The sequence below is a fragment of the Rhinatrema bivittatum genome, chromosome 4, assembly GCF_901001135.1.
Source record: "Rhinatrema bivittatum chromosome 4, aRhiBiv1.1, whole genome shotgun sequence".
NCBI classification, from domain to species: domain Eukaryota; kingdom Metazoa; phylum Chordata; class Amphibia; order Gymnophiona; family Rhinatrematidae; genus Rhinatrema; species Rhinatrema bivittatum.
Window position 1 is genome coordinate 133,660,660 of NC_042618.1, and position 24,184 is coordinate 133,684,843.

General features: G+C 41.8%; 1 protein-coding gene across 7 annotated transcripts in view; it reads right to left on the reverse strand.

Moving 5' to 3' along the window:
- Window positions 1-24,184, reverse strand: part of GPHN (gephyrin) — a 1,154,395-nt gene that overhangs the window by 66,544 nt on the left and 1,063,667 nt on the right. For all 7 annotated transcript variants that reach the window (XM_029598877.1, XM_029598878.1, XM_029598879.1 and 4 more), the window contains one exon: window positions 1,142-1,200. In XM_029598877.1, coding sequence (XP_029454737.1) covers window positions 1,142-1,200 — 59 coding nt within the window. The remainder of the gene's footprint in view (window positions 1-1,141; window positions 1,201-24,184) is intronic.

Below are 24,184 nucleotides of genomic sequence, written 5' to 3' on the forward strand. Positions count from 1 at the left end.
CCTATGGGCACTCACAAGCTAAAGCCGGTCCTGCTGCCAAGCATTCAATCATTTCTCAAGCTCTCATTCTGTCTACTCCTTCTGTCCACTCTGTTGCAGATCTTAGTGCTATTTACAAAAAGACAAGAAGACAGTATTGCTCTCAAAGATATTGACTAGAACTGGCCTCAGAACTGATCCCTAAGACATTCCACTAATCACCTTTTTCTCTCCTATGAGTGAATTCCATTTATCTCTAGCCTCTGTCTATCTATCAACCAATTTCTAATCCAGTTCACCACCTTGGGACCTATTCCCAGGCTGCTCATTTTATTCATGAGCCTCCTGTGCAGGAAAGTATCAAAAGCTTTGCTGAAATCCAAATAAACCATATCTAGTGCATGGTGTTGATTTACTTTCTAGTCACCTAATTGAAAAATTAGATCAGATTCATTTGACAAAATCTTCCTCCGGTAAAACCATGCTGCTTCAGAGCCCTGTTCTTTCCTTCAGCAGAGTCTCCATTAATTTTTCCACAACCAAGATAAGGCTAACTGTACTATAGGTGCCAACCTCTTCTCTGTTATTACTTTTGCGAAGAGGGACCCTTCTCCAATTTTATGGCATCATTTTTATCTCCAATGATATATTGAATGCACCCTTCACAGACCTGCCAGAACCTCTCTCAGCTCCCTTAGTATCCTAGGATGTATCTCATTTGTCCCCATGGCTTTGTTCTTTTTCAGTCTTTTATTCAAGACATTAAACTTCCATGTTTGGAAACTTATAGAGGAGTAGTAATCATGGTAGTTGTTTAAATAGCCATTGTTATTAAACCACAGAAGCACAGTGAAGATTTACAAATAGAACCAATTTGAAAGTTAATTCTCATTTAATGTGCATCCTTGTTGATGCTTAATGTAAGATGTTACAGGGCTACATGACCTTCCTGAATACATGCCTATAATATTCAGACACATTAGTGGTTATAAGCAGCATGTGCAGGCATGGGATTTGTGATATCTTTTTCCAACAGACCAACAATAAACTCTAAAATATACCTGACAGCTGGTTATTTCAGAAAAAAACAAATGTATGGTACAATATACAGTCCTTTCAACTGTTTTGCATAATTATTTTTTATAAACAAGAGTTTACAGACCTGATATCCTGGCCTGGTCGAGCTTGAACTAAAATTCGTACTTCTAACTCTTCCGTGCCCTGCAGAAACAAGGAAAAACCATATTAACCCCTTTCCAGTCCACCCCGAATATATTCGTCAGTGAGCCTATTGTATTGTATTTTCTCGCCCTGAAAGGGATTAATCTGACTGTTTTATACATAGCAAAGCTCATGGTGATCTAAAGCTTTTTTACTGTGCAACAATATTTCAAAACAAGGTACAAAATATCATGATCCAAAAAAACAAATCTTCACTTACTATCTGGCTATTTATGGTAAATTACCTTTATACATAAAAAAAAGCAGTCTGTCTGTATTTTATTTGTGTGTTTCACTTGGGTGAACCACACATACGCTGAACGGCAAAAGCTGGAGGGTGCTAATTGTAAATAATGTACCAGTGCATGTGTGGATCAGAAACCAGGGAAGAGGGGAGCTGCAGCTCTGCCAGCACCATCATGAAGCTTGTGGCCAATGGGATGAGAGATTCAGCATTGCTTCCGCCCCGTGATTACTGCACCTTGCCTGAGGGTAAAGAGTGGGGACCTGAGGCAGCTGTGGGAGGGGCCAAGGGATAGGGGAACATTAGGGCTTGGAAAGTCAGGTGGGGGTCAACATGCAGGGGGTGGAGCCAAAATTGTTTTCATGGAGGAGAGGAAGGTTTGGGGAAAGGAGGCAATAGGTACTCTGCTATTGTACCCTGTCATTTTTGATGAACTTTTCTATGAGTTATTTTTATTCCTTAGTTTTCAAAGTTCTAAATGGAGGTATAGAAAGAAAGGTCCTACAAAATCACAAGACATGTGAGTTGTCCATGGTGCCAGTTTCCTTTTGGCTCTACTGTCATTCTGAATGTATTCTATAGTGTGAATCAAGATAGTACACAACATTTCCAAGGAAATGTAGTCTACAAATAGGAAAGAGAGGAATGAGGGTCTTATATTTGTCATGCTATAGTCAGAACTGGATCATCTACATCATGGTTTAGCTAGTGGAGAGCCTGGTTTAAACTCCATCACTGACCATTCACTGGCAGTTTTGGCTTTAGAAAGACACTAGAAAGGATGAAACCTACTACGGGAGAAATTTTAAGACTATCTGTATAAATTCAAAGTCTGTGAGTACTTTTTATCTACACATTCTTTCACTTTGGAAATTATCCTAGGAATAATAGTACCTGTACAACTGGTAATTTGTATGGTTACTTTTCACAGTAAACAATATATGCATACTTTTGAAAATTCAAATGTATGCACACAGTTTCAGACCCTGCTCCCAGGAATGCCTCCCTCTATTGTGGATAAAATTAAGTACAAAAAGGCCCTAAAAACATACTTTTATCTGCACATAGGACAGGCAATTTTCTAAAATCCCATTTCTGCAGAACATAAAAATAATAACTTAAGGTTGCTTATGTGTGGTTGCTCTGGAACTCATACCAGTTGTTCATCATTAAAATAATTTAACACACGCACTAATTATATAAAGGAAATAGAATCATTGGCTCAATTTGTTTTCTATTTGTATCTGATGTAATCTGACATTATTAGACAATAACAGTCAAATTGTCTGAAAGCAAGCAAAAGGGAACACATCCAGGCCTTATTATTGCTGCCAAGTCATATATGTGAAGCATGTGGGGTATCATGAGGTCCATATTCAATGCATTTGTCTAGCTACGTTTGGCACTTAGCTGGATAAACACTGGGATTTAAAAATCTCTCCAGTCTGATGGCCTCTGGCTATGTCAGAGGTGGTCCTGGAGCATTCTAGAATGGAGCTCTGTTGTACAGCTAAGTTAAATCCAATAAAATAGGGGTGCGTCAAAAAGAGTGTACCATCTACAGGCACAAGAGCCTTGCTTGACGTAGCCAAAAGGTAATTTATTAGGTAAACAAAGTCAGCATGGCTTTACCCAAGGCAAGTCTTGCCTCACAAATCTGCTTCACTTTTTTGAAGGAGTTAATAAGCATGTAGATAAAGGTGAACTGGTAGATGTAGTATATTTGGATTTCCAGAAGGCGTTTGACAAAGTTTCTCATGAGACGCTTCTAGGAAAAGTAAAAAGTCATGGGATAGGTGGCGACATCCTTTTGTGGATTACAAACTGGCTAAAAGACAGGAAACAGAGAGTAGGATTAAAGGGACAATTTTCTCAGTGGAAGGGAGTGGGCAGTGGAGTGCCTCAGGGATCTGTATTGGGACCCTTACTGTTCAATATATTTATAAATGATATGGAAAGAAATACAACAAGTAAGGTAATCAAATTTGCAGATGATACAAAATTGTTCAGAGTAGTTAAATCACAAGCAGATTGTGATAAATTGCAGGAAGACCTTCTGAGACTGGAAAACTGGGCATCCAAATGGCATATGATATGAAATTTAATGTGGATAAGTGCAAGGTGATGCATATAGGGAAAAATAACCCATGCTATAATTACACAATGTTGGGTTCCATATTAGGTGCTACAACCCAAGAAAGAGATCTAGGCGTCATAGTGGATAACACATTGAAATCATCGGTTCAGTGTGCTGCTGCAATCAAAAAAGCAAACAGGATGTTGGGAATTATTAGAAAGGGAATGGTGAATAAAACGGAAAATGTCATAATGCCTCTGTATCGCTTCATGGTGAAACCGTACCTTGAATACTTGTACAATTCTGGTCGCCGCATCTCAAAAAAGATATAGTTGCGATGGAGAAGGTACAGAGAAGGGTGACCAAAATGATAAAGGGAATGGAACAACTCCCCTATGAGGAAAGACTAAAGAGGTTAGGACTTTTCAGCTTGGAGAAGAGACAGCTGAGGGGGGGATATGATAGAGGTGTTTAAAATCATGAGAGGTCTAGAACGGGTTAATGTGAATCAGTTATTTACTCTTTTGGATAATAGAAAGACTAGGGTGCACTCCATGAAGTTAACATGTGGCACATTTAAAACTAACTGGAGAAAGTTCTTTTTCACTCAACGCACAATTAAACTCTGGAATTTGTTGCCAGAGGATATGGTTAGTGCAGTTAGTGTAGCTGTGTTTAAAAAAGGATTGGATAAGTTCTTGGAGGAGAAGTCCATTACCTGCTATTAATTAAGTTGACTTAGAAAATAGCCACTGCTATTACTAGCAACAGTAGCATGGAATAGACTTAGTTTTTGGGTATTTGCCAGGTTCTTATGGCCTGGATTGGCCACTGTTGGAAACAGGATGCTGTGCTTGATGGACCCTTGGTCTGACCCAGTATGGCATGTTCTTAAACACAGATTATCCAGCAGACAAACTCTTCAAAAGGTCAAGATAAGCGAGATATTAATTTTTACATGGGCCATGTTTTGCACAGGCTGCATCAGGAGGGACGGAAACAGAGATTAGAAAAACCTTCAACAGGGTAAGAGACAAATCTACGTACATGTATTCATGGTAACATTGTCGGGGGTAAAGAGTAAATGGCTGGCAATCTTGAAATCAATTTCAAAACATCGGGAATTTAAGCTCTTTGATGGTTCTTATGTCATTTGGGATTGAGTTCCAGAGGGAGGGACTGGCTGAAGAGAAAGCATGTTCTCGGCTCTCATCAAGATGTACTGCTTTTGGTGAGGGAACATAAGAACATAAGAACATAAGAAAATGCCATACTGGGTCAGACCAAGGGTCCATCAAGCCCAGCATCCTGTTTCCAACAGTGGCCAATCCAGGCCATAAGAACCTGGCAAGTACCCAAAAACTAAGTCTATTCCATGTAACCATTGCTAATGGCAGTGGCTATTCTCTAAGTGAACTTAATAGCAGGTAATGGACTTCTCCTCCAAGAACTTATCCAATCCTTTTTTAAACACAGCTATACTAACTGCACGAACCACATTCTCTGGCAACAAATTCCAGAGTTTAATTGTGCGTTGAGTAAAAAAGAACTTTCTCCGATTAGTTTTAAATGTGCCCCATGCTAACTTCATGGAGTGTCCCCTAGTCCTTCTACTATCCGAAAGAGTAAATAACCGATTCACATCTACCCGTTCTAGACCTCTCATGATTTTAAACACCTCTATCATATCCCCCCTCAGTCGTCTCTTCTCCAAGCTGAAAAGTCCTAACCTCTTTAGTCTTTCCTCATAGGGGAGTTGTTCCATTCCCCTTATCATTTTGGTAGCCCTTCTCTGTACCTTCTCCATCGCAATTATATCTTTTTTTGAGATGCGGCGACCAGAATTGTACACAGTATTCAAGGTGCGGTCTCACCATGGAGCGATACAGAGGCATTATGACATTTTCCGTTTTATTCATCATTCCTTTTCTAATAATTCCCAACATTCTGTTTGCTTTTTTGACTGCCGCAGCACACTGAACCGACGATTTCAATGTGTTATCCACTATGACACCTAGATCTCTTTCTTGGGTTGTAGCACCTAATATGGAACCCAACATCGTGTAATTATAGCATGGGTTATTTTTCCCTATATGCATCACCTTGCACTTATCCACATTAAATTTCATCTGCCATTTGGATGCCCAATTTTCCAGTCTCACAAGGTCTTCCTGCAATTTATCACAATCTGCTTGTGATTTAACTACTCTGCACAATTTTGTGTCATCTGCAAATTTGATTATCTCACTCGTCGTATTTCTTTCCAGATCATTTATAAATATATTGAACAGTAAGGGTCCCAACACAGAACCCTGAGGTACTCCACTGTCCACTCCCTTCCACTGAGAAAATTGCCCATTTAATCCTACTCTCTGTTTCCTGTCTTTTAGCCAGTTTGCAATCCACGAAAGGACATCGCCACCTATCCCATGACTTTTTACTTTTCCTAGAAGCCTCACATGAGGAACTTTGTCAAACGCCTTCTGAAAATCCAAGTATACTATATCTACCGGTTCACCTTTATCCACATGTTTATTAACTCCTTCAAAAAAGTGAAGCAGATTTGTGAGGCAAGACTTGCCCTGGGTAAAGCCATGCTGACTTTGTTCCATTAAACCATGTCTTTCTATATGTTCTGTGATTTTGATGTTTATAACACTTTCCACTATTTTTCCTGGCACTGAAGTCAGGCTAACCGGTCTGTAGTTTCCCGGATCGCCCCTGGAGCCCTTTTTAAATATTGGGGTTACATTTGCTATCCTCCAGTCTTCAGGTACAATGGATGATTTTAATGATAAGTTACAAATTTTTACTAATAGGTCTGAAATTTCATTTTTTAGTTCCTTCAGAACTCTGGGGTGTATACCATCCGGTCCAGGTGATTTACTACTCTTCAGTTTGTCAATCAGGCCTACCACATCTTCTAGGTTCACCGTGATTTGATTCAGTCCATCTGAATCATTACCCATGAAAACCTTCTCCATTACGGGTACCTCCCCAACATCCTCTTCAGTAAACACCGAAGCAAAGAAATCATTTAATCTTTCCGCGATGGCCTTATCTTCTCTAAGTGCCCCTTTAACCCCTCGATCATCTAACGGTCCAACTGACTCCCTCACAGGCTTTCTGCTTCGGATATATTTAAAAAAGTTTTTACTGTGAGTTTTTGCCTCTACAGCCAACTTCTTTTCAAATTCTCTCTTAGCCTGTCTTATCAATGTCTTACATTTAACTTGCCAATGTTTATGCTTTATCCTATTTTCTTCTGTTGGATCCTTCTTCCAATTTTTGAATGAAGATCTTTTGGCTAAAATAGCTTCTTTCACCTCCCCTTTTAACCATGCCGGTAATCGTTTTGCCTTCTTTCCACCTTTCTTAATGTGTGGAATACATCTGGACTGTGCTTCTAGAATGGTATTTTTTAACAATGACCACGCCTCTTGGACATTTTTTACTTTTGTAGCTGCTCCTTTCAGTTTTTTTCTAACAATTATTCTCATTTTATCAAAGTTTCCCTTTTGAAAGTTTAGCACGAGAGCCTTGGATTTGCACACTGTTCCTTTTCCAGTCATTAAATCAAATTTGATCATATTATGATCACTATTGCCAAGTGGCCCCACCACCGTTACCTCTCTCACCAAGTCCTGTGCTCCACTGAGAATTAGATCTAAAATTGCTCCCTCTCTCGTCGGTTCCTGAACCAATTGCTCCATAAAGCTATCATTTATTCCATCCAGGAACGTTATCTCTCTAGCGTGACCCGATGATACATTTACCCAGTCTATATTGGGGTAATTGAAGTCTCCCATTATTACTGCACTACCAATTTGGTTAGCTTCCCTAATTTCTCTTAGCATTTCACTGTCCATCTCACCATCTTGACCAGGTGGACGGTAGTATACCCCTATCACTGTAGTCTTCCCTGATACACAAGGGATTTCTACCCATAAAGATTCAATTTTGTATTTAGTCTCATGCAGGATGTTTATCCTGTTGAACTCTATGCCATCCCGGACATAAAGCGCCACACCTCCTCCCGACTGCTCCTCTCTGTCATTGCGATATAATTTGTACCCCGGTATAGCACTGTCCCATTGGTTATCCTCTTTCCACCATGTCTCTGAGATGCCAATTAAGTCTATGTCATCATTTACTGCTATACATTCTAGTTCTCCCATCTTACTTCTTAGACTTCTGGCATTAGCATACAAACATTTCAAAGTTTGTTTTTTGATTGTATTTTTATTCTGCTTTTTAATTGATAGGGATAAGTTACAATTTTTTAGCTCAGGTGAGTTTTTAGTTACAGGCACTTGGACTACTTTTCTAATTATTGGAACCTCACTGTCGGGAAGCCCTAATTCTAATGCATCATTAGTATCCTTTAAAGATACATCTCTCCGAACCATGCGCTGCTGAGCGACTGTCGGCTTTCCCCTTTGTTCTAGTTTAAAAGCTGCTCTATCTCCTTTTTAAAGTTTTGCGCCAGCAGTCTGGTTCCACCCTGGTTAAGGTGGAGCCCATCCCTTCGGAAGAGACTCCCCCTTCCCCAAAAGGTTCCCCAGTTCCTAACAAAACTGAATCCCTCTTCCTTGCACCATCGTCTCATCCACGCATTGAGACTCTGGAGCTCTGCCTGCCTCTGGTGACCTGCGCGTGGAACAGGGTCTGGCCAGGGTCTGGCCAGGGTCTGGCCAGAGGATTGTAATGGTCTAGATGGTGTATAGGCTATGGTTTTACCATTATGATTGATGTTTTATTCTTCTTGATTTTACTGTTTGTTGTTTTATGAGGAATGGTGGTGTTTCTGTCTTTATACTGTTGCACTGCATACAGAGTCTGGCTTGTTGCAGTTTCTAGTTTATTTCTATTTATACTTTATAGTCTCTTTATTCAGTATTTGATGAGGGTCTGTCTGTGTGACCTAAGTGCGAGATTCTGCTAGCATGTAGTTTCTGTGTAGAGATCTATAGCTTCCTAACTTGTTCTGTTTTCTTAATATGAGGTGTACTGGTGTTTCAGGTCCTGGTGTAATATTTGTAATGTTGCCTTTTCATAGGTAGAGTTGTTACTGTTTGAGTGCTGGCAGTTTAGTGCTATTTTGGTCTCGAATGTTTACTATATTCTAATACAGTTTACGCAAAACGTTTTGAGGGCCAAGTCCATGCCCGACATATGTAACAATAGGCCTAATACCATTTCAGTTCCAAATGTCTTTTTTTTGCAGGGTATTCTGGTTGGCACCACAGCAGTGCATGTAAATATAATATACATGTTGTTGTAAATGATATTTTTGTCTCAGAAGATTGTATTTTGAATGTCCTTTTTCAAGTAAAATCTGTTATAAATGCATAATTTTTAATTTTGTATGAGAAGATACAAGGTGTATTTGTGTGTGTGCAAGCCTATAAGTTTCACCTAGGGTGCCTAATACCCCATGTACTGGCCTGGCTGCACTGGCTGCATGTGGGAAATCAAAAATCTATCTCAAACTTTGTGTCACTGGCTGTCTACAGTCTTGACTGCAGCAGTGATGTGTACAGTCTTGGCTATTGCTAAATTTTCTTTTTTAATATTCAAAACAGAATCTGGCATATGGATCACTTCTGGTCCTCTCTACCCTAAAATAGGTAGGCAGAGCCTGAAGAACAATAAGTGTAAAGGCAGCAGATTCTGTGTAGCACACAGTCAATGGGAAGGCGCTGAAGTAGGGGGTGAAGGAGGGCGAGAGAAGTGGAGGCAATCTATAGTCACAGAAAGGGAGAGGTGGGTCAAGAGGAAATACTTGTGTATTGTTAGAGAGACTTCTGTTTGAGGTGCTGGGCTAAGAGTGACAGCTGGCTGTGGAACGATTGAGTCTCCTGGACAGTGGGGGTGCCAAGAAGGATGGGAAAGGGAAAGAGAGAAGGTGCTGCTGGCTGGAGAAGGGCTGGCAGTAAGCAAGAACTTTACATAATGATGCAGGGGACCATTCATTAAGTGAGCACATGAGCATCAGTACAATAGCAGAATGTTGTGTTTGTGTGTGAGCCACCGGTTGGCAGTGTGGTTGCCTCATCACTTGGCAACTGGTTCAAGAGCTGATTGGTTGGCAAGAGACTTAACACTAGGCCAGAATCCCAGGATATATATATATACATGTGAGAGACAGTATCTCAAAAGAGATAGAGATAGGATGGAAGCAATCCAGAGAAAGGCAACCAAAATGGTGAGGGTCTGCATCAAAACCCATTTGACATAAGACTAAAGGATCTGAAGATGTATACACCTTGAAGGAGATGAGAAATAGGGGAGATACAATACGGCCCTTTAAATTCCTGAAAGGTATTAATGATGCACGAGAATCAAACCTTTTCCAATGTAAAGAAATCTGTAGATCTAGGGGTCATGATATGACACTCTGAGGGGATAGATATGGGAACAATGTCAGGGAATACTTCTTCATGGAAAGGGTAGTGAAAGCATGGAATTTCCTCCCCAAAGCAGTAGTGAAGGCAAGAACAGAAATGAAATAATGAAGTTCAAAAGGATCTAGGATAAATACAGAGGATCCTTTGTAGCTAAAGCACAGAAATGAAAGAGTGGTAGTTACTGTCCTAAAAGAAATTTAAAAAAATGTTGCTGGGTAGATTGGATTGGACCCTTGGGTCTTTTTCTGCTGTTAACCAAACTGATGTTAACCAAACTGATTCAACTGATTGCCAGGGGGCCAATCAGTTGAATGGATGGAAGGGGGGCTGCAGTTCAGTTTGCTCATCCCATGTCTAGGGAGTGCTCTATTTCTTAGCTATTTGTAAAAAATGTGAAATTTACATTAGAGATATGTGGGGGTTCAGATCACATGATGTACCTCTCAGGGGTCGGATTGGCATGTTTTTGGGAGTTGTTGAAGCATGCGCCAGACAGAAAGCGCACAAGGTTGTTAGATATATAATCCGTGGGCCTGTTTTGAAAAAATCCCCTGGGCTGATATTTTTCTACAATCTGCCCCTGTATAGGACTAATATTATAACTATTTTTCCTTATTGTGATCACAACCAGCCTAATTGCCCAGAGTGGGAGTTATACCTGCATTAAAAAAGAACAATTTAGATGTTTCTGACTGAAGTAATTTTCGCCTCTTAATGATTCTTTTCTAAGCAAACTGATAGAGAAAGCTGTTACACAGCTAACAGAGTTTCTTGTGCAGCATAATTGTGTGAATCCTTTAACGTCGAGATCTGGCACCAACACCCCAAGTCATCCCCTTCCCCTCCCCAAAAGGTTGCACCCGCAACACCACAACAACAACACAGAATGAAGTGGCTGAAAAAGGCCGCAGCTTTACTGACAATATAAAAGTTAAATCCACTCCCGGCACGAGCCAAATACGCTCCCAACACTGGACCGGTGCCCCTTGGGCTGAAAGCCGTTTTGCCTAGCAAAGCAGCCCATGAGGCCCGGCCCCCCCTGCCGTGTTCTCCGAACAAGGGGGCCACCCAGGCTGACAAGGTCACCCCACTGGCTCGTGCACCCGCCTAAATAGCTGCGACGGTTGAATTGATGTACAGCATTAACAATAACTGTAACATAACTCGACTAATTATATCATATAATCATTTTATTTATTTATTTATTTATTTATTTATTTAGAGTTTATTTATACTGGCATTCATGATAAAATCACATCAAGCTGGTTTACAATTAACAGGGGGTGTGAATGAACATGAACATGGAACGAGTGAAATAAAACATGAAGTTACAATAAAACAAGGGAGTTCAAGACTGGGAGAGGAAGAAGAAGCTAGAGAACTTTAACAGAACTAGGCGTAATTATTTACAATAATCGACAGTGACTGAATGAAGATAATGTTGGAATGTGATTCAGTTAGGGTCTGGAATGGCTTGTTTAAACAACCAAGTCTTAAGCCTTTTTCTGAATGTTGGGAGGCAGGGCTCCTGTCGGAGATCCGATGGAATGGAATTCCATATCAGTGGTCCTGCTGTAGAGAAGGCCCAGTCTCTGAATGTTAGATGCTGTGTGGTTTTGATATGTGGTTTTGAAGTGATCCTCTGTAAGCTTCTCTAATGGGTCTGGCAGAAGAATGTCGTCTAAGTGGGATTTGTAGGTTAAGAGGAGCATGGTGATGGATGGCTTTATAGATCATGGTGATGGACTTATGAATAATTCTGAAGTGTATTGGCAGCCAGTGTAAGATCTTGAGGATGGGAGTGATGTGGTCTCTTCTCCTCGTCGACCATAATGGTATGATCATAATGGTAGGAAAATTAAATTTGGTCAGTGATAAGATGCAGAGGTGTAGACCTTGGCCAAAGGGAGGGTGGGTGGGAATCACGCTGGTCGGGGAGGGGAAGGGGCCGGCGAAAGTGTGCCGGCTGTTTTAAATCTGGCTGGTGACGTCATTGCCACGCGCCTGTCCCTGGCTGATGATGTTGCTGTGCGGTCGACCAACGTCCGGGGGAGGATTGAGCATGCGGCATGCGGCGCTCTTCCCCCTCCCCCCTTGCATAACAATTCAAGCTGGGGAGAGGGGGAGGGAGGATGGGGAGCCCAGTGTGGCCTGGCCTTGGCATCAAAGGCGGGCCGTTGCGCATGTCGGCGCTTGGCCCTGGCACTAATGTTCCAAGTCATTCCCCTCCCACCCCCAAAAGGTCGCACCCACAACACAACAACAACACAGAATGAACTGGCTGAAAAAGGCCATAGCTTTATTGTTGACAATATAAAAGTTAAATCCGCTCCCGGCACTGGACCGGTGCCTCCCCCAGGCTGCCAGCCATTTTGCCTAGCAGAGCAGACCCTGATGCCCAGCCCCTCATTATGTTCTCCGAGTAAGGGGGCCACCTGGCTGACAAAGTCGCCCCACCGGCTCGTGCATCTGCCACTGGCATAAGGTAGGACCCTTGCCTCATGCCCCCCACATAAAGCTGCGGACTTCTTCACAAGAAAAAGGATTTGAGCGCCTCCTGTATCATGTTATTAAAGAGACTGTAGCCGATATCGGTCGGGTCGATAGATGCCGTTGCACGGGTCATCAGCGCATTTGTGCTTTATCTGGAAACCTCCAAGCTTAAGTACCCATTGGCCGACTTGCCGGTTGATCTTCTTGCAGCCACGTTTCCATAGTCTGCTGTCATTCCATTTTATACGGTGAATGATGTCCGACCACATGAGGCATGTATTGGGGAACAGAGACACCAGCTCACTTAAATCGGATTTCATACGGCAAATCAACCGTATGCAGGTCGCAGACCAGATGCCGTTGCTGTCCAAGTGTAGCACGATGACGCTGGGCTTGGCCATCGTGTCCTGTTTGAGCTGCGCCAGCGGAAGGAGCTGATCCCAACACATGCCTCTTTCTCCCATCCATAGAATGCGCACCTCCCGGATGGCCCACCCCAAGTGATCTCCGTTGACCAATCAACAGCCCTCTTCGTGGCCCAGTGAACAAAGGAATGTCCGATGATCCAGACAATCCTTTGCAGTTGTGATGACTCTGTATATACAGATCGGAGAAAGAAAAGAAACAGGTTATAAATTCATGCCTGCTCTGTCCTAATATAAGAGTACACGGCACTGGACCTCCACCGACTAATTCTCTGAATGGCATCAATGTGCAATCCCACCTGCGCCATGCTGGTGGCCCCTCCTATCCTAAAGGAGTGGGTTCCAAATTCTTTGGTATTATGCCCTACAGCGATCAGAGCCCTAATCTAAGACAGCCGAAAACTGGTATGCTGTAAGTGGTAAGTGATCGGCATGGATCAAGAGAAACTTGCCACTGACGGGTCGCGAAGCCAAACAATTCTGCAAGTTTTGTACTGGACAGTGACTTGTGATGACCCGCGTTTCAGGCATAACTTGCAATCCTGGGCTGTTTGATCTGATTTCGACCTTTGTATGGTTAGCTGAATGGAATCGGAAGATAGTTGGTGTTTTGCATCAATAAGCCCCTAAAACCTTTGTCATTTTTTGAGGAGGCCACCAGTTCACTGATGTGCAGTGCGCCGAAGAAGGCCAGGGAAAATGCAGCACGAAAAAGTTTGACTTCAAATCAGAGGTGCAGATGGATGATAATACCTGCCATAATTGAATGAGCAGGTTATGTGTGATTGGGGGTCTCACGTCGTGTGCTGGCTCTGACTTTCTGGTCCACCTCACCAACAACTCCTTAACCAAAAAACCTCTGTTGGGGTCTCCCCAACCTTGAGCCTTTGAAAAGAAAGAAAAACCGGCTATCTGTTTCACCACTGCTATCCTTGGCCCAAGCTATATATTCTTCCATTAACTCCTTGTTTATGAGCCTGCAGGCAGAGCCGTGATCTTTCAAAAAATCAGATACGGCCTTGTAGGATCTGCAGTAAGCCTTCCATTTAGCTGGGGCTACCGATCTCTGAAGGAGGTCTCGTGTGGTGGTGCTCCAATGCTCCACAAACGCTCTGGGACTGGGATTCCCTGCTTGTCTGCTCTGGGTACCTGTTTATAAAACATATTCCATTTAGCTCTTGACAAAGCATCTGCAATTCTATTGTGCATTCTGGGTACATGGTGCACGCATATCACTGCATTAAGGTAGAGGCTGGTAAGTACCACCTCTCGTAGCAGCTCTGCTACCTTGTGACATCTGGCAGACAGTCGGTTTATGACTTGCACTACCACCATATTGTCACACCAGAATATTGTGTGTTTATTGCGGAGCTTCTCACCCCATATGACCAAGGTGACAAGGATGGGAAATAGCTCTAAGAAAGTGATGTTGTGTGTCAGACCCAATTCTACCCAGGATGCTGGCCATGGCTCTGTGGACCACAAGCCCTGCCAGTACATATCAAAACCAAAGCTCCCGGAGGCGTCAGAATATATGCCCAGATCGCGACTGGATATGAGGGGATCTGGCCATACTGATATCCCGTTAAAACTGTTCAAAAAGGATGACCATATAGCCAGGTCCTCTTTCATATCCCTTGTAATTCTGATTTAATGGTCAGACAGCTTACTTTCGCTGTGCTAGCAGTCAACCTCTTCAAGAAAGCCCTCCCCATTGGTATGACCCAGCAGGTGAATGTTAGGGTGCCAATGAGTGATTGGACCTTAACTAAGGTCAATTTCTTAGTGCCCAGCGCATGTCCGAGAATACTCTGCATGTCATGCAGCTTGTCTTGAGGCAATTGAGATATCATTGCAGTGAAGGGACCTTTGGTTTTTATCGGGGCTAGAGGCACACCAAATTCGAGAGCTAGGCTGCGGAACTCTGATAGCAGCCATGCGCATGTTGTTGAATCGGGTGGGCCCACAAACAAGAAGTCATCTAAAGAGTTGTCTATGTTCTCCATACCAACTTTCTGAGTGGTGACCCAGTGAAGAAATGAGCTGAACAACTTGAAGTATGCACATGATATGGAGCACCCCACTGGCATGTACTTATCGAAATAGTACTTGCTTTTAAAACAGAAACCCAGTAAAGGGAAACTGTTGGGATTGACCAGAAGTAAGAAGAATGCAGACTTGATGTCGGTCTTTGCTATAAGGGCCACGCGCCCATCCCCGGCCGATGATGTCGCTGTGTGGTCGCTCAACGTCCCGGGGGGGGACGGGGACTGGAGCATGCAGTGTGCGTCACCCTTTCCCTGCCAGGGGGAGAAGATGGGGAGTCAGGTGCAGCCCGGAGTTGGCATCAAAGGTGGGCTGTTGCGCATGTTGGTGCGCGGCCCTGGCACTTCATTCTGGTTTGTGGGCTGGATACAAAGCTGAGATCACTTCTGTGGATCTTTTAGATGACCTCAAATTGAAGTTGGGTAAAGGCAATAACATCTTTCTTGTCTTACTTGATTTTAGATCAGCTTTTGACACAATCTATCATAACAGACTGATCAATTGCCTAGTTGCTTTTGTTACGACTGTCACTGCCCGACGTCTCCACTCCGCCCTCCTTACTTCTTTGGCCAATTATGAATTGGGGCTTTTTTTTTTGTTAAGGCAGTAAGTGGGGCTACCAAGGTGGAGTAACCAGAAATGAATTGTCGATAATAGTTAGAAAACCCCAAAAATCTTTGTAAGGCTTTCAGCCCCGTGGGTTGAGAGCAATCCAAAATGGCCTTAAATTTCTCCAGATCCATGCGTAGGCCTTCTTTCGAAACAATATACCCTAGAAATGGTAGCTCCTCCTGATGAAATAGACATTTGTCCAATTTAACAAATAATTTGTTGTCTTGGAGACGTTGTAAAACTTGCTTGACATGACTTTGGTGTTGTTGATTTTTAGAGAAAATTAGGATGTCATCCAGATAAACAATAACATGGGAATATAGCAAATCTCGAAAAATGTCATTAATCATATTCTGGAAAACTGCTGGAGCATTACATAGTCCAAACGGCATGACCCAATATTCGTAGTGTCCATCATGCGTGTTAAAGGCAGTTTTCCATTCATCCTGTTCCCGAATTCTGACTAAGTTATAGGCTCCCCGCAGATCGAGCTTAGTAGAAATTTTGGCTCCTTTTAGACGATCAAAAAGTTCTGATATTAAAGGAATCGGATACTGATTCTTCTTAGTTATGGCATTTAGTCCTCTATAGTCGACACATGGCCATAATGAGCTATCTTTCTTTTTGACAAAAAAAAAAAATCTTGCTCCCGCCGGAGAACAAGAAGGTTTAATGAATCCTCTTGCAAGATTTTCTTGGACGTATTGTGTCATGGCTCTCAATTCTGGTTCTGATAAGGTGTAAACCCTCCCCCTGGGAGGCTCTTTACCAGGAAGTAACTCAATCTCACAATCGTAGGAACGATGTGGTGGTAGAGTCTCGGCTTGCCGTTTGCTAAAGATGTCAATAAATTCTGCGTAGTGACCGGGTAAAGCAGCTGGAATCTTCGTAGAATCAGAAATGATATTGTTGGGTGGATGAATTATCGTCAAACAGTTACGTTGACAGTGGGAACTCCATTTAGCCAGTTGTAAGTTACCCAGTCTACGTGGGGGTTGATGTTGTCTTAACCAGGGTAAACCTAAAATAATCTGGTTGACAGAAGATGGAAGAATGAATAATTGGATGGTTTCGTGATGAAGTACTCCCGTAGTCATCTTGACGGGTTGAGTTATGGAGATAATCCTCTCTCCAATGGGTTGTCCAGAAACAGATGAGACTACCAAAGAGGTTTTGAGGCTCTTGGTGGGAATATGGAATTGACTGACCAATTGCTCCTCGATGAAGTTGCCTGCAGCTCCGGAGTCCACAAAGGCCTGACACTGAAGCGTCTCTTGTCCAAGCTTTAAGGATACTGGGATCAGAATCTGTGGAGAGGGACTAAATGGACCCAGGGAGGCCTCTCCCACCAAGCCTAGGCCTGAGATTTTCCTGATTTATTAGGACATTTGTTAGCGAAGTGTCCTGGTCCCTCACAGTACAAACAAAGATTGTTCAGTCTACGTCATTGCCGTTCCTGAGGAGTTATGTGACATCGGTCGATTTGCATAGGTTCCTCGGAAGCTGCTTGAGTCTCCAATACCTGAAGGGTCATGAGAGGTTGCTGAAAGGTTGGGGCCAACCGAACGGGTCATCGCAGCGTGGCCCTCTCTCTCGAGTGTTCCTGGACGCGTAGATCTAATCGAATGGCCAGACGAATTAACTCCTCCAAACTAACCGGTATCTCACGGCCTGCCAGTTGATCTTTAATGATTTCAGAAAGTCCTTGTCGAAAAATGGCCGTGAGACTGTCCTTTCCCCAACGTAATTCTGCGGCCAACGTACGGAATTGAACAGCGTATTCCCAACTGAGCGAGACCCCTGTCTTATTTGGAGTAATTCTGCTGATGTCGAAGCAGAACGACCGGGTTCATCAAAGATTAAATGAAAGTCTCTCAAAAATTCAGTTAAATTGTCCAAAAGTGGATCCTCTTTCTCCCAAAAAGGAGAGGCCCAGGCCAAGGCTGTTTTCTCTCCAAGAGAGACAGAATAAATGTGACCTTGGTTCTATCAGTAGTGAATACCGCCGGCTGGAGAGAGAAGTGCATACGGCACTGGTTGATAAACCCTCGACACAGTTGCGGGATCCAGTTGAATCGTGGCAGTGGTATTAAACGTACTATAGGAGGAGGTGTAGGAGCAGCTGGGTTCGAGACTGCAGCGCATCCATTCTTGCCACCAGTCTCTCCAATACTCCTGTGACTTGATTAAGTTCCCCCTGCTGCTGCTGGATGCGGGAAGCTAGCCCAGGAATGGCCTGTAGTGCTGTTAAATCCACGGGATCCAATGCCTCAGCTAACTGTTACAATTTTGTGAATCCTTGATGGTTAACAGTTTACCTTACACCAAGAGGAAGGATATAGGGCAGTAGGTAAGATGGTGTCCACCCAGCCAGATAAAGCACACCAGGAAGGTCCAAGTCTGGTCCTGGGTCAAGGCTGGTAGCCGGGCAAGAGTAATCCAAGTCCAGTCCGGGTCGAGGCAGGTAACAAGGCAAGATAATCCAAGTCCGGTCCGGGTCGAGGCAGGTAGCAAAGCAAGATAATCCAAGTCCGGTCCGCGTCGAGGCAGGTAGCAAGGCAACAAACGGAGAGGCAAACCAAGTCAGGCAGGAAGACAACAGAATCCGAGCAGAGCACCAGCACAAGATAGTCTGTAGCTGAGGTGAAGCTATGCTGGAATCGAGGCTTTAAATGATGAAGTTCTCCCGCGCAATTTGCCGGACTTCCGGGGGTGATGCGCTTAAAGGAGACGAAGCATCAGCCCGAAGCACATAGTGTGATGCAGCTGCCTGACGGTGGCGCCGCACCCAGGAAGCGCCAAGCGCCAGCCGGCGGTATTCACTACTGATAGAACCAAGGTCACATTTATTCTGTCTCTCTTGGAAGAACCGGCCTTGGCCTGGGCCTCTCCTTTTTGGGACCTAGAGGATCCGCTTTTGGACAATTTAACTGAATTTTTGAGAGACTTTCGTTTAATCTTTGATGAACCCGGTCATTCTGCTTCGGCATCGGAGAATTACTCCAAATAAGATAGGGGTCTCGCTGAGTTGGGGAATACGCTGTTCAATTCCGTACGTTGGCCGCAGAATTACATTGGGGAAAGGTCAGTCTCACGGCCGATCGTGAACGGAAACATTTACTAATAGGTCTGAAATTTCATTTTTGAGTTCCTTCAGAACCCTGGGGTGTATACCATCCGGTTCAGGTGATTTACTACTCTTCAGTTAGTCAATCAGGCCTACCATATCATCTAGGTTCATCATGATTTGGTTCAGTCCATCTGAATCATTATCTATGAAAACCTTCTCCGGAACGGGTATCTCCCCAACACCTCTTCAGTAAACACTGAAGCAAAGAAATTGTTAAATCTTTCTGCGATGGTCTTATCTTCTCTAAGTGCCCCTTTAACCCCTCAATCATCTAACGGTTCAACTGACTCCCTCACAGGCTTTCTGCTTTGGATATATTTAAAAAAGGTTTAATGTGAGTTTTTGCCTCTACAGCCAACTTCTTTTCAAATTCTCTCTTAGCCTGTCTTATCAATGTCTTACATTTAACTTGCTAACGCTTATGCATTATCCTATTTTCTTCTGTTGGATCCTTCTTCCAATTTTTGAATGAAGATCTTCTGGATAAAATAGCTTCTTTCACCTCACCTTTTAACCATGCTGGTAATCATTTTGCCTTCCTTCCACCTTTCTTAATGTGTGGAATACATCTGGACTGTGCTTCTAGGATGTTTTTTTTGTTTTTTTTTTAACAATGTCCATGCCTCTTGCACACTTTTTACCCTTTTGAAAGTTTAGCACAAGAGCCGTGGATTTGCTTACTGTCCCCTTCCAGTCATTAATTCAAATTTGATCATATTATGATCACTATTGCCAAGCGGCCCCACCACTGTTACCTCTCTCACCAAATCCTGTGCTCCACTGAGAATTAGATCTAAAATTGTTCCCTCTCTCGTCTGTTCCTGAACCAATTGCTCCATAAAACTGTCATTTATTCTATCCAGGAACTTTATCTCTCTAGCATGTCCCGATAATACATTTACCCAATCAATATTTGGGTAATTGAAATCTAACACACAAAAAAAGAGTCGGTGGATAACCACAACAATAATCTAATGGCAACAAAATGTGGAAATCACAATATTATAAATATTAGCCTAAGAAGGTGTCAGCAAGCCTGACGTTATATGTCTTTATTATAGACACTAACCGGTCTACTCAATCATCCACCTTCATCATTTTTTAATTCTTTAATGCTGCAAAAAATATTTTTATAGAACTTTTTCTTTACTTTTAATTAAAACAGTCCTCCATCCATGGATTTCAAGATGAGGCAGACTCTTATCAAACAAAACATTCTTATCGCCCTACACAGGCCGGTGTTTCGCTAGCTCAGCTTCATCAGGGGCACATCAAAAATGTTTTAGCAAGAGTCAGTTTCCATTCAAACTGGAACAAACGTCTCAACCATCTTGTCAACAGGAAGCCTGTTGACAAGATGGTTGAGACGTTTACCCAATACATTTACCCAATCAAACGCCTTACCTATCATCAGAGGCCGTCCAGAGAGTGAAGGGGACTTTGCCATCACCCCCTGCTCCGTCGGAGCCCGCTTGGTGCCGCGCCTATCCTCCCCCCAGGTCAGCTCCGCCCACTGGGTACGTCACCTGCAAGCGTGGGGGGGGGGGGGGTATAAATCGTTGGTCTTGGGCCCGGCGTCGTACCTTTCCTCTTCCACGCATCTTGCTGTCTGCTGCTGTTTACTCCTGCCTTACCTACCATCAGAGGCCGTCCAGAGAGTGAAGGGGACTTTGCCATCACCCCCCTGCTCCGTCGGAGCCCGCTTGGTGCTGCGCCTATCCTCCCCCAGGTCAGCTCCGCCCACTGGGTACATCACCTGCAAGCGCGGGGGGAGAGGGGTGTATAAAGCGTTGGTCTCGGACCCGGCGTCGCGCGCCGAAGGGGCACGACAAAGGGGCCTGCCCCTTCGATCGCCTCATCGATCTCTGGGCGAGATTATCCTCAGAAAAATCTTTTGCTAGACTGAATTAAGCAAATTAACCAACATCATATAAAATAATGGCATTCCAAACAGAACTCACATCAAACGCTATTCCAGTCTGTCGATTCAATGGAAAGAACAAGAAAAACTACCCACCAAATGAATATAGCTATACAAAAAAAAGAAGCAGTGCTCTATTATACAGAACCTTAATCAATATTACAACCAATTATAAGCTATCTGTTTCCAACTGTTTGTTTCTGTCCTTCTTCCTGATTAATATCCAAGCCATTTCCAAAAAAGCCGTTCTGATTACCGACCTAATCCAGGACAAAAAACCAGATTTCTTTGCAATAACTGAGACTTGGTTAAAATCAATGGATAATGTTTTACTCAACCAGCTGGCTAATGCAAATTATGATATCTTCTCATCTCCTCGAGCACAGCGCAGAGGAGGCGGACTGTTGTTAATTGCCAAAAAACAATACAATCTTAGACCCATACCCATCTCTATTTGCTCACCATACGAAGTAATGATACTGGAGTCTGATTCTTTACAAATTTGTTTAGTTTATTGTCTACCCAAATTACTTGATCATAATATCTCACCTCTCATTGAACTATTCATTATATCATTAAATCCCAATAAACCATCAATAGTTTTAGGAGACTTTAATCTGCATATAGATGTTACTCCTCTAGATAACCCCAGTGCTATCCTAGTTGAGTCACTAGAAGCACTTGGATACCAATTAAAGTCGAACAAACCCACCCACAAAGCTGGCCATGCATTGGACTTAATTTTTACAAATTCCAACCTTAATGAAAAAGAATCTATGATAATATCCCAAGTTCCATGGTCAGACCATGCCTTAATACAATTTACAACTCGATATATGAATTTTGAGATGCAAAAATCTATAGAACCAATAGATATTATTTATCAAATTCAACCTAATCCAGAAGATTTAAAGGAGGAATTTATAACCCTACACGAGGAAATAAAAAATCAAAATTGTATAGAAGCAATAAATTCCTGGTTAAATAGAACTTCAACAATAGCTGATAAGTTATGTCCCAAAAAAACAAAAAAGTTAAACTCCCTTAATCAAAAGAACCCCTGGTATATAAATAATTTAAAATCTGAAAAGAAAACCCTAAAGAAATTAGAAATAATTTGGAGACGCAATAAGAACTCTCAAACATTAGGCAACTTTAAAGCCGCCCTCAATCACTATAAAAAAAAGCATAGATAAAGCAAAAAAAGATTACTATAAAAGCAGAATGGAACAATATTATCACAACCCGAAAATTTTATTTTCTATAGTTAAAAGCCTAACTAAAGTTATCACGCAAAATACCATAGGATTGGCAGAAACTAGAACAAACAAGGTAGCCCATTTCTTAAAAAATAAAATCGAACTTCTAATCAATTCAACTCCTTCAAACTCTAACCAACAAGTTATGATGACTACAAAAGCAGACCTTAATTGGTCTTCTTTTGAAACAACTTCCACTTCAGAAGTTGAATCCTTAATTTCGAAGTTAAATATTGCTAAACATCCTCTGGATCAAATATCGATAACCTCTTTAAAAACAATTGCCCATAGTATTGCAAAACCCATTGCCGCAGTAGTCAATCTATCTTTAACAGAAGGCATTTATCCAGATGTATTAAAAAATGCAATCATTAAACCTATTTTGAAAAACACTAAGCTTGACACTACACATATCGCCAATTACAGACCTATATCTAATTTATCATTTATATCAAAACTGATTGAGAAAGTTGTACGACGACAACTAGATGATTATTTGGAATCACATAATATTTTATTTCCAAACCAATTTGGATTTAGAAAACATTTTAACACCGAATTGCTTTTAATCTCTCTATCCGATACAATCTTAAGGGGTTTTAACTTGGGTCAAAATTACCTGTTAGTTTTATTAGATTTGTCGGCTGCCTTTGATACGGTTGATCACCTTATTCTTATAACACGACGGAAAGAATACAGAAAGAATAGGAATACAAAATTCCGTTCTAGATTGGTTCACATCCTTTCTAAGCAATCGCAGTTTCCAAGTAAAAATAAAAATACCCTCTCTAATACTTTTCCACTGGTAACTGGCGTCCCACAAGGTTCTACTCTTTCTGTGACTTTGTTTAATATTTATCTTTTACCTGTTTGCCACTTTTTATCAGGGTTAGGCCTTAACTTTCATATATATGCCGATGACATTCAGTTTCTTGTACCTATTAAAGATTATTTAGATCAGGCAGTAAAGACTGTTTCAATGTATTTAGATATGATTAATCAGCTACTTGTACCCCTGAAATTAATTTTGAATACTAATAAAACTGAGATACTATTCTTAGAACGCAAATCCACAACAAGGGTTCTTCCGCCCATCTCGCTTAAAAATAATGTAGAGATACACCCATGCACTTTTGTTAGAGACCTTGGTGTTACAATTGATACAGAACTTGGGATGAAAAAGCATATTGCGTTAAAAGTTAGAGAAGGTTATTATAAACTACTTACCCTTCGTAAGATGAAACCTATGTTAGCAGCAACAGAGTTCAGAACAATTTTACAATCTTTGATATTGTTAAATATAGATTACTGTAATGCATTATTGCTTGGACTACCTAATTGTACCATTAGGCCGCTACAGGTTCTACAGAACGCTGCAGCACGCGTATTAACTGGAACAAGAAAATGTGAACACATCACTCCTTTACTAATATCTTTACACTGGTTACCTATAAAATATTGTGCGCAATACAAGGTAGCTTGCATCTTACACAAGATATATGGAAATAACATAGAATGGTTAAATTATTCGATACATCTACATGTTCCACAGAGAGACCTTCGATCTAGCAATAAAGGTCTCCTATCGGTACCAACTATTAAGTCAGCAAGGCTCAGCGAGGTTCGTAACAGATCAATCTCTATCGCAGGCCCCAAGTTATGGAATACACTGCCAACAGACTTAAGATTGCAAACAGACATCAAGAAATTTAAAACAGATTTGAAGACGTGGCTTTTTACATGCGCATACACAGAAGCGTAATTTAGTTAAAATTATTTTAATTTAGTTATTTTAAGATGCATTAATGTTTAAAGTTTCAAAGTTAAAGTTTTATGGTTTTATTGTTTTAACTTAATTTAATATATTGATGTTATAATTTGACTATTAACTTGTCTTTGATTAGATTACCATATTATTGTATACAACTGTATTTTATGTACACTGTTGTGATGGTTGAATAACTGATGTGACGGTATATAAAACCAAATAAACTATAAACTATAAGTCTATGTCATCATGCTATACATTCTAATTCTCCCATCTTACTTCTTAGACTTCTGGCATTAGCATACAAACATTTCAAAGTTTGTTTTTTGTTTGTATTTTCATTCTGCTTCTTAATTGATAGGGATAAGTTAGAATTTTTTTAGCTCAGGTAAATTTTTAGTTACAGGCACTTGGACTACTTTTCTTATTATTGGAACCTCACTGTTGGAATGCACTAATTCTAATGCATCATTAGCATCCTTTGAAGATACCACCCTCCGAACCATGCGCTGCTGAGCGACTGTCAGCTTTCCCCTTTATTCTAGTTTAAAAGCTGCTCTATCTCCTTTTTAAAGGTTAGCGCCAGCAGTCTGGTTCCA